Source organism: Camelina sativa, chromosome 9 (genome assembly GCF_000633955.1).
Source record: "Camelina sativa cultivar DH55 chromosome 9, Cs, whole genome shotgun sequence".
NCBI classification, from domain to species: domain Eukaryota; kingdom Viridiplantae; phylum Streptophyta; class Magnoliopsida; order Brassicales; family Brassicaceae; genus Camelina; species Camelina sativa.
In genome coordinates this window covers 3800886-3813021 of record NC_025693.1, presented here as the reverse complement: position 1 = coordinate 3813021, position 12136 = coordinate 3800886, and the positions used below count along the sequence as shown (strand labels likewise).

General features: G+C 34.6%; 1 protein-coding gene across 1 annotated transcript; it reads left to right on the top strand.

Moving 5' to 3' along the window:
- LOC104710393 lies at positions 8269-10351 on the top strand. The gene is made up of 2 exons (XM_019229793.1): positions 8269-8984; positions 9397-10351. The coding sequence occupies exons 1-2, from the start codon at positions 8317-8319 to the stop codon at positions 10061-10063; spliced, it is 1335 nt and encodes a 444-aa protein (XP_019085338.1). The 5' UTR covers positions 8269-8316; the 3' UTR covers positions 10064-10351.

Below are 12136 nucleotides of genomic sequence, written 5' to 3'. Positions count from 1 at the left end.
TTATTCACTATGCAATGCTTTTGTCAAGTTTTGTTAATGGTGCAAACGTGGACGAATTCTAGTTATAACCAAACGATTGTGGTTAGTTCTAATCACAATTTTAAACCATGATCAACAAAACTCACTCGAGTTTAGGACTGAAAAGTTTATATTTTTTAAATGTTGAGCCCACTTTTTTTTTTGTTCCGACTTCCGTGTCTTTATGCTCAACTTTTCTTCTATGTGTGTTTTTTATAATCAGTAATTTTGATTCTCAAGTTTGATAAAATGATTTAAGAGAGATGAATAAAAACTGCATTCATACTTTGCATTCATATTTTACCTACTCTTACACTGTTACACACACTCATAATAGTAGATTTACTTACACACACAAACACATCTAGTCCTCTAGATTTTAACAACTACGACAGTACCACTAGTCCATCCATACCTCTAGAAAACTAGGCTAGTTTTACAAGCAAAGTTAAACAACTCCAACCAAATCGGTCTACTATATGGATTTTGGTTCGGTTCTCCAATTGCACTAAACCGAACCAAAAAGCGATCTTAAATTAGAAATATCTACACCTTTAGGGTTAACGATTTGGATTAACATCACTGTATAAATACTAAGGGGGTGTTATTGGATGGAGGATTTTAATGGATTTGAATTATTAGTGGATTTTAAAGTACAATGGATTTCTAAAACATTAGACGAGGATTTGATGTCATTATAAGTGAATTTGAANACTGGTTCCTTGCAAATCAGGTAGTTCCCTTCTCTACAAACCTTGAGGTCAAGGTTTCTCAAAGGGGGGGAGATTTCCTACAGGAATAAGAGGGTTAAGAAGATGAGCACGTGGAGGGTGGAGATTAGAAGTTTAATCAACGGCTGAGATCAGTTGGAGCTCAAAGACGCTTAAAGGGAAGCAATGAGCAGAATTGGATCATTCATGAGATTTGTGTGTTGAGTGTTATCTTCTTCTTCTTAGTTTCTTAAATCTGTTATCATGGTGTTGTACTCATCTAGTTAGAGCTGTTTCTTCTATCTATGCTCAAGCTTGTGAGATTTGGATTCTCGTTTTAAGAACGACGGTTCAATTGATTTGTGATTTGTTGATCAATCGAAGGATTTGCATTTTTCTTTATCAGACAAAGATTCCACAAGTAGCGGCGACGATTCAACCGAAAGAACTTTCGAAATGGAGAGATCTCGTGGTGAAAGACACGATAGCACTCCAGGTATTGCAATCTTCTCTTCCAAACTCTGCTTTTAAGAAGACTCTTTGTGCTTCTTCTGCCAAAGATGTTTGGGATCTGCTCAAAGGTAACCACGGAGGGATACTAAGTAGATTAGACAAGGAGTTCGAACAACTTAGTATGGTCGAAGGAGAAACACTTGAACTATACTTATATAGAGTTGAGAAAGTCCTTGAACAGTTTCGTCGTTTGAACTGTGAGAAATCTAAGTATGAGGTTAACAAGAAGGTGTTGAGTTCGCTAGCGAGACCGTATAGTGTCGTAGCTCCAATTCTGGAAGAGAACGTGGAAGTGATGGAGAACGTGCCTCTTGAGAGTCTTGTTGAGTTTTTTGATATATATGATTCTGTTGCTGAGGAGTTTGTTCTTCTAATGTTGAAAGATATGTGTCTTAACAACTCGAAGCCTGGTCGTAAGTGGTGTGACTTGTGCAAGAAGAACAATCACAACCTAGAAGAGTGTTATTTCAACTCTAGGGTTAGGGCAGGGCGAGGTAAGCCGAGGAAAGGCGAGTGCTTTCAATGTGGAGAAAGAGGGCACTATGCAAGAGACTGCAAGAGAAAGATTCAGCAAGAACAAGTGGCCGCCACAGAAGCTGACAAGGAAGAAGAAGAAATCAGAGCTGATTACCTTATGATAGCAGAGGACGACGTTTTCTCTGGTAGATTCAGTTATGATGAGGATATGTGGATGATATACGCTAATGGTACCACGAATCATATGACTCCGTATGTGAAGTACTTCACCACTTTAGACCGAACGGACAAGGCTAAGGTTGGATTGGCAAACGGGAAGGTTCTCAAGGTTGAAGGAAGTGGAGATGTGAAGATCATGATGAAGGATGGGAAGAAGAAGACGATCAAGAATGTGCTTTACGTTCCCGAGTTGAACAGAAACGTGCAGAGTATTGATGTGATGCTAGCAAGAGGCTATTCGACGATAACAAAACCAAACGAATGCATTTTTCTTGGCCGGACTGGGGCAGTGTTTGGGGATACTGTGTGCGATGAGAGAGGTCCTGCTCTGCGTTTGAAGGTGATTGAAGGTAATCTCACCTCTTAATGAGCCTACTGTGTTCACTTTGGTAGTGGACCTAACTTGTAAGGTGGACGTATGTGTTTTTTATTTTAAGTTTGGTGTTATTCTGTTTTCAGTTTGTTCGTTTCTATTCATATTCTGGTACTGCAGTATGAATAGTCTGTGTGGTCTTTTTTAATCTTGGACGGCTTTTGGCATTAATGTTGTTTCCAAAAACCTATTTAATTATGTTTATTCACTATGCAATGCTTTTGTCAAGTTTTGTTAATGGTGCAAACGTGGACGAATTCTAGTTATAACCAAACGATTGTGGTTAGTTCTAATCACAATTTTAAACCATGATCAACAAAACTCACTCGAGTTTAGGACTGAAAAGTTTATATTTTTTAAATGTTGAGCCCACTTTTTTTTTTGTTCCGACTTCCGTGTCTTTATGCTCAACTTTTCTTCTATGTGTGTTTTTTATAATCAGTAATTTTGATTCTCAAGTTTGATAAAATGATTTAAGAGAGATGAATAAAAACTGCATTCATACTTTGCATTCATATTTTACCTACTCTTACACTGTTACACACACTCATAATAGTAGATTTACTTACACACACAAACACATCTAGTCCTCTAGATTTTAACAACTACGACAGTACCACTAGTCCATCCATACCTCTAGAAAACTAGGCTAGTTTTACAAGCAAAGTTAAACAACTCCAACCAAATCGGTCTACTATATGGATTTTGGTTCGGTTCTCCAATTGCACTAAACCGAACCAAAAAGCGATCTTAAATTAGAAATATCTACACCTTTAGGGTTAACGATTTGGATTAACATCACTGTATAAATACTAAGGGGGTGTTATTGGATGGAGGATTTTAATGGATTTGAATTATTAGTGGATTTTAAAGTACAATGGATTTCTAAAACATTAGACGAGGATTTGATGTCATTATAAGTGAATTTGAAAAGCATAACTGATGGATTTGAAAGTCCTTTACTAGTGGACTTTTTTTTTTAAGGTAAATAAAAAAAAATTACTTATCTATAAATTGTGTTGTAAGTGAAAACCAAATTAAAACGTTACGTTACCTTATCAAAAACATGTCTTTCCATATATTAGCTAGTAATGATAACATTTTAATTTGGTTTTAATAATTTTACGTCACTCATGGTTACTTTTTGTGTTTTAAATAATTTTGCAACTGTTAAAATATAAAATTAAACTATAAAATGATTAAAACCTTACATTAAAAAGTAAATTCATAATAAAATAAATACTTAAAACTGCATAAATCATTATTCTCACTTCTAGCTTTCATTATTAGCTAGTTGCATCCCTCCACATTTGCTGAGCCATTGCTTCTCTCCATATATTAGCACTTTCTCTTTCTTGATCTTGAGTCTCAAAAACTTCTTCATTATTTTGAGAACCATCTAATGGAGTGTTGTCTTCCATGTTTTCTTCATCAATAACTCCAAATTCTTCTTCAAGTACAGGAAATTCATCTGACCGACAATGCTTGCGTAGAAAATTGTGTAAGGCTGCACAAGCCAACACTAATTCTGTCTGTGTTTTATAAGAAAACGGAGGAGCAGTTTTAAATATAGTAAACCGTGATTTGAAAACTCCAAAAATTCGCTCAATCACGTTTCGTAAAGATGAATGACGATGATTGAACAACTCATGAGGAGTTTCCGGATCGCAACCTTGGCCGATAAAATCTTGGAGGTGATACTTAGTAGCTCGAAAAGGAGCCAAAAATTTACGTCTATTCGCAAATCCACAATCAGCTAAGTAAAATTTTCCTGAGAGAAAATTTATAACATGTAATTATTAGCTTATCATATGATACATAAAATTATTAGTTTATCATAAAATATAAGAATTACCTTGTGGAACCACAAATCTATTAGTCCTTCTTGTTAAAGCATCATATAATACTTTTGAATCGTGTGCTGAACCTTCCCATCCACTAAGAACGTATATGAATTCCATATCAAAGTTGCAAACAGCCAATACATTCTGCGATATTACTCCTTTTCGATTACGGTAGCTTGGAGCGATATTGTTAGATACCATAGCAGGTATGTGTGTACCATCAATTGCTCCCAAACAATTCTAAAGAAAATATAGGACTGAGATATTAGTTTTAAAGAACACAATAGTAAACAAAAAAAAAATATATATATATAGACTACATATACATACCTTGAAATAAGGATAAAATCTTGTACTCTCTCTTATTTTTGAAGCTACCATAAGGTTAGACTTGGCCATCAAACTCGGAGCAATTGTATTTATTTCCTTTAAAACCTTATGAAAATTTGTACTTGTAGCAAATTTTGATCTTCCAAAACTATCTCTAGTGTGACCATACCTTGAATTATGGCCAACAGTGATTAGAAAGGTGGCAACCATTTCTTCAACACAGATGAATCTTGTATCTTTTAAATGCGTCATATCTCGTATAAGCTGACATAGCTTCAGAAACACGTCTGGAAACATACGATATAACTCCCGAAAATGATCGTTATCTTCTCGTAACACATTGCACATATAATCGTATCCAATTCTTGTGATAGGTCGTCGGATTGGATACTCGATGTAATCTTTCTGTTTTAAATATTGATGTGCAATGAAGACTTGTGCTAACCCTATTAACGTCACCAACAAATGCATTATCTTTGTATCCAAATCTTCATCCTCGAGTTGCTCTCTTGCAATTTCGATTTCTTCTTCGTCCGACAACCTTTGTACAGGAAACAAATAGTTTATATTAGTCATGTATGAAATATTTTTTTATTTATTTAAGTAATTAAGAGTTTCAAAAAAAAAACTGCAGAAAACGAACTTACATGTGAAACAGTCGAAGGAAAAAACTAAAGTCGATGAGAAGCCAATTTGAGAGGAGAAGAAAGATGAAACTTCTGATAAAAATGATCTGGTTTTTTTCTTTTGACGTAATATAAAATTTTGAAATTATATTTTGTAATCAAAACAGAAAATAGAATATAATAAATCTATGTTGAATATTTGTTGGAGAAAATCTAGAGTAAAGATTTGAGGTAAACTCAAATAAGATAGAACTTGACCAGTTCAATAAAATCGATTTAATAATATAATGATAAAAATGAAATTAACATTAATGTATAGTATTAAAGTACCTTGACTACGGTATAAAAAAGCAGCTACGTTATCAAATAATCGACATTGAATTATGAAAGGTGTGAGTTATTTATAAATTACATGTGGCTCAAAGTTTGAAAGTCTATTGGATCTCTTCTTTTCTTAAGTCTTCGTACTATTTTAAACAATAATTATAACCAAAGTGGGAATCTTACTGTGAGCCACACATAAGATTAATGGAATCTCCATTTAACATTGGAACCTGTCTTTTCTTTTTTGTTATTTTTTCGTATGAGCATGTAAAGTTCTGGAAATCACCTTGATCCTCAGTTAAAGATTTACAGTGATCTATGATACCGATTCAAGCTCATTGAGAACAGATTTACCCAATAAATTTTTTTTAAACAACAAAATGTAGATTTCAAATGAAGCAAACAATTTTTAGGAAAAAAGGAAACAATACAAAAAAAAACATCAATACACGTTGCATCTTATCCAACACATACGTTCTTCAATAGACATGCTGATGAACACTTCTTTCATCCCCGACTTAAGAATTTCATTCAATGTATCATAACGATCATTTTCCTCCAAATCAGAAATTTCTTTAATAGCTTCCCATAAATTGTTCTTTTTCTTCTCAGCTTCTCTGGAGTTGGCTTCTCTTTGTTGTCTTTCCTCTCGTTGTTGTATCAAGCTAACAACTTGATTGCTTACCTCAATCATTTCAGTGAACGTCTTTTCCATACGGATACTATCCATGCTTGGATTCGAATTGCCAGAGTCTTCACCATCTCCACTTTTAGCTCTTTTTTTAGGATTTTGTTTATCTCTCTGCCCCCCTTTGCTTTGTGGCATACTTGAATCTCTCGACCCTGATGCTTGAGATCCATCTAAATGTCCAAATAGACTTGAATATAACTCGCATGGTGCATTATCTTTAACTCCAAAAGTTTCCGCGTCAGTATCATCTCCTAAGCCAACAGCATTTTTTTCCGTTGCTAATCCAACATCAAATATTAGCTGTAAATCTTCATAGTCTTCAAATGTTTCATCACGCATGCTTTTTTGTCTTGGATGTGCCTATAAAGAAAAATATATAATATTACTAATTAATAAAATAAACTATTATAAAACTTTAAAAACTCAGTTACCTTTTCGTAATCATCCCACACATGGTTAGGAGCTGTAAACTTTTTAGTTACGGGATCCCACCCAAATCCAGAACTAAACCGAATCAGCTCTAGCATGCTATTATAGCGATTTTTCAAATTCTTCCATTTACTTTGATAGTTGTTATAAGTTTTCTCACACTGAAGTGCAGAATTCAAAGCAGGCAGAATCTTTTTCTCCACTGTCATCTTGCTTATACAACCACTTGTATCACGCCAACCTTGGTTGATACCCTCTGTGAGGAGTCTGATCAACATTTTTGTTTCTCGTGCATTCCACGTTTCATATGGTCCTTTTTTCTTTCCTTGTGGTTGCGGATCTCCCATTATGCTTTTAGTAAAATGACATCCCATTATACATCTAGTAAAATAACATTTATCAAATGTAAACATAAATTCTAAGAACCTATAAACTTTAATATCAAGTATCATTTAAGAATACGTCTAGATTATGTATGATAACTAATAATTTCAGAAAAATACAAAAGATGAACTTACACGTGAAACCCAATGAGGCTGAACAAGATAGCAGTGTAACCTACAAGACACACAGGAAAAATGTATCAAAGTGTGATAGAAAATTGCCATAGATTAATAACTATTAAAAAAAGATATACGAGAACAATTACTTAAGATTGCAGTAGCGCACCTATTTTTTTGATCTTCTTTTCTCTTACGGTGTTATATAGACTTCTAAAGAAGTTGTCTAATTTAATGGCACCAATTTCGTTAAGAGGATTTAGTTAGTGGAATGAGGTTGGCTAAGTTAGTGGCACCAAGTTCAACGAGTGGAATGAGGTTAGCTAATTTAGTGGCATCAAGATAGTGAAGAAGGTTCAACAAGTGGAAGGATAGAGAACAACAAGATCGTTTGTAATCAAAACAGAGAATCTAAAAAAAATGCATATATAATATAATATTTTTATCAAATACGGTGGTCAACTATTTGTTACAAAATTTAAGATTTTAATTAAGCTCAAGATAAGAATGTGGTGGCGATGCTTATCTGGAACATCGACGTACGCTTTCTATATTAAAGTTGATGCAGAGCTCCAATGATTAGTGATCTATATGTATTCTTAATCAATGATCTATACATATTCTTAAATGATACGGTCGATGAACTGATGCAGAGTTCCAATGATCTCCCATACCGTCGATGAACTGAGGATGGCAAGTTCAACTGACGGTGATGACGATGACGACGATGATGACAGTGATGACGATGGTGATAACGACAGTGATGACGACGGTGATGATGGTGATAACGACGATGATGACGGTGATGACGACGACAATGACTGACCATGATGACGACGAAGACGAAGATGATGACGATGATGACGACAATGACGAAATGACCAGATTTTATCGATCGGGAGAGATACTTACGAGAAGTGTGAGAGATATGAAATACTTTCAAATTGTTAGGATTGTCTTTGTTCATGTTTTATATGTAAAATACGTTAAAATCTAAAGTGAAACAAAATCCATTGGAAATAGAATAACAGTGATTTTACAAGTGACTTAAAATCATCCAACAAATGTTAAATCCAATAACAGCAGAGCAGATTTTAATGTACTTTTTCAAATACCTAATTGAATAACACTGAATTCCAAAATACATCAAAATCTTTTAAAATCCATTATTCAATAACACCCCCTAAATAGAAAGCGTTGTGGTCAGTGTGAATCCCTATTCTCATTTCCAAGTGTTAAACAAAATCCTGACGGTTACAACTATGGTGGCGGTGGCGGCGAAAACACAAGACGGTGTCTCCGATGAACTGAACTATGAAATGTGGGCTCCTACAGCGAAAACAACACTTGTGGAGAAAGGACTTTGGGACGTTGTCGAAAACGGAGTCCCACCGGATCCGACGAAGATTCCAGAGTTAGCGGCGACGATTAAGGTCGAAGATCTCGCTCACTGGAGGAATCGTGTGATGAGAGACATCAAAGCGCTCAAGATCATACAAGCTTCACTCACAGATTCGGCCTTCAGGAAAACCATCTCGGCTTCATCATCGGCCAAGGAGCTTTGGGATACACTCGAGAAAGGTAACGAAGAAGCGAAACTTGTTAGGTTAGAGGAACAATTCGAAGAACTTAGCATGAATGAAGGCGAATCGATCGATTCATACTCCGATAGGGTTACGGAAGTGGTAGAACAGTTGCGTCTTTTGAAAATTGAGAAGTCTGATGATGAGGTTGTTAAGAAAGTGTTAGCGTCGCTATCTGGTTCATCATACAGTGATGCTCTTCCTCTTTTGGGAGAACTCATTGATATGAAGACGCTTGATATGAATCTTAAGAAGCTTGTTGAGTTTTTTCGTTCCTATGATTCGTTCTCGGAGGATAATTTTCGTCTAATGTTGAAGCTAAATAGGCTTAGATACGAGTCTAGTAAGTGGTGTGGCGTGTGCAACAAGGACGGTCATGANGGCCAAGGAGCTTTGGGATACACTCGAAAAAGGTAACGAAGAAGCGAAACTTGTTAGGTTAGAGGAACAATTCGAAGAACTTAGCATGAATGAAGGCGAATCGATCGATTCATACTCCGATAGGGTTACGGAAGTGGTAGAACAGTTGCGTCTTTTGAAAATTGAGAAGTCTGATGATGAGGTTGTTAAGAAAGTGTTAGCGTCGCTATCTGGTTCATCATACAGTGATGCTCTTCCTCTTTTGGGAGAACTCATTGATATGAAGACGCTTGATATGAATCTTAAGAAGCTTGTTGAGTTTTTTCGTTCCTATGATTCGTTCTCGGAGGATAATTTTCGTCTAATGTTGAAGCTAAATAGGCTTAGATACGAGTCTAGTAAGTGGTGTGGCGTGTGCAACAAGGACGGTCATGACGAAGAAGAATGTTTTTATTCCAATCCTAAGGCAGGGGACATGAGTGGTGGAGTTAGTTTGAGAGGAGGTAGTTACATTCAACGTGGAGAATATGTGTATCAAGGAGGTTTCTGTTTCAGAAGGAACGTGAAACCTGCGGGGACAGAAGCTGATGAGAGTCAGACTACTGATGAGGGAGAAGAAATGTTAGTTGATTATGTACTGTTGGCGAAGTCGGAGTTGAGTGATTTCACATACGAGGAGGATCAGTGGATGATATATGGGCATGCTACGATCCATATGACTCCGTATGAGAAGCTTTTCACGACACTAGACAGAACACACAAAGCTAAGGTTGGTTTGGTTGATGGGACGGTGGTCATGGCAGAAGGAATTGGTGATGTGAAAGTTGTGATGAAAGGTGGGAAGAAGAAGACGATCGCTAATGTGATTTTTGTGCCTCGTGGGATCAACAGAAACGTGTTGAGTGTTCCTCAGATGAATTCAAGAGGCTGTTCATTCAAATCGGGAGAACATGGTGAGTGCATTGTTCGTGATCGGAATGGAGTAGTGTTTGGTGATACTACGTGGGATGAGAAAGGATTGTCTATTCGTTTGCAGGTGGTTGAAGGAGGTAATCTCACCTCTTAAGGAAACTTTGCTCTTTTCACTATCTGGTGGTACTACTAGACTTAACTCGTATGGTAGACGTATATGATGACTTTTATGTAGGTCTTTTTCTTCTTCTTTTGGAGTGTGGTTTTATTCTGTTTTCAGCTTGTTCGTGATGATTCATATTCTGTTACTTCAATATGAATTAATCTGTGGTCTTTGTAATTAGCTAGAACGGCTTGGTATCAATCTTTTTTTTTTCTTCTTTCAAATCACTATGCAACGATGATGCTTTTGTCAAGTTAGTTTTGTTATTGGTGAATAAGGGGGACGAAAACTTAGTAACAAACAAAACATTGTGAGAGAAGACACGAAGGGCGCTTCAGATATTGCAATGCTCTCAAGGATATTAATATTATCATCGTTATTTTGGCACTAGATTACATCTGTGTTACAATTTCTCGTGAACTCACATGTTGTCCCAAGTGTGAAGAACAATCTATAATTTAAGACAAAAAAAAATGGTTAGTGTGCCAAGAAAAATGCAACATTTACAAAACGAAGAGATCACCAACAAGTGAGCTAAGATCCAATCCAGTAGCGAAGATCCAACAATTCAATAGGATTCAAGTAAAAGAATCTCACATATATAAACAGCTGAGGTGACGGCACATAAAAAGAACCATGTTCGGCTATGCTTGAATAACTCACAAACCAACTGTTAACTTTTCAATTCCACCACTTATTCTCAAGCCAGTAAGTAACATATCTCTCCCTAACGCTTTAAAAAGATCGGACTTCGTATGAACCTCCAAATGGTGCCTAAAGAACCCATGTCAGAAAGTGTTTTGGGTGTTCATCTATTTATTTTTCATTACATTTGTGTCAAACTAAGTAAATTTCTCTTAAATATTAGGTCTTGAATGCTTGTAGATTTTGAAGTTGACTCTGATTTTAGTTTCTCCAAAAATTTACTTTATAGCCAATCAAGATTTTGAGAATAATGGGTTTTCTAAAAAAAAAGGAAATCTAGATTGTGAAGGGTTCTTTTTTTTTTTTTTCTTATCAATTTTAAAAGAAAACCTAAAATCTATTTCTTCATTAGTTTTTCTCTTTCTAAAGTAACTTGACTTTTTTTTTCATTAAAAAAATAATAATAAGAAAACTAAAAACCATAAACCAAAATCCAAAAACTGCAATCCAAAAACCATTGAAAAAAACTTAATCATGATCTTAATATTTTTTTATTATTTTACTAGGATAGTACCCGCGCTACGCTGCAGTATTGTTTTTTTTCCTTTTTTTGTTACTATTTTGTTGTATTATTTTGTATATTGTTTGTAAGTTTTTCTTAATTTGTTTGGAATTTGTTGGTATACAGACTATTTTTAATAATTAATTGTAGTTTAAGATAAATAAGATTGAGCATTTAAAAGTCTTGTAAAAATTGGAATTTAGTATTCTGATTTTGCTCAAATTTTATTGTATACTTTATACATTTTAATATTTATAAGGTAACCACTTGAATGACATCATCTTAGCTAAAACACAAAATTATGAATTTTCTTTCTTATATCAGATTTGATAGAAAAAAAAAATCAAAACTTAAAGAGAGAACAACACTAATTTTGTTGTTAATTACGAATAGAGAGACCCATATGATTTCTCTTGGAAATCCTGGTCTGGATTCCACATATATTCTGTCTGTCTATATAATATATATATATATATATATATATCAAATTCGTTTTGTTTTAGTTTCTTATTATTTGAGTTCAGTGTTTGTTTATAGAAGTGGTATATTTTAATTTGCATATTTTATGTTAAATCTATATATATATTTGAAGTACATTTTGGGTTTTACCTTTTTAATTTTGCTTATTTAAAATTTTAATCCCTACAAAATTGCACTAAAAACAATAAGTAAAATATGCTAAAATGACATAATCAATTTTTTTTATAGAAACTAATTAGTTCTACCTATATTCCTTATTAATAGCAAATTTGTTTTCTATATATTTGTCCCAAAAAAAAAATCAAACATTAAACTGTATACACTGAAAAATAAACAATCAGTTAAATTAAATAATTATATATTAAACAAAACAATAA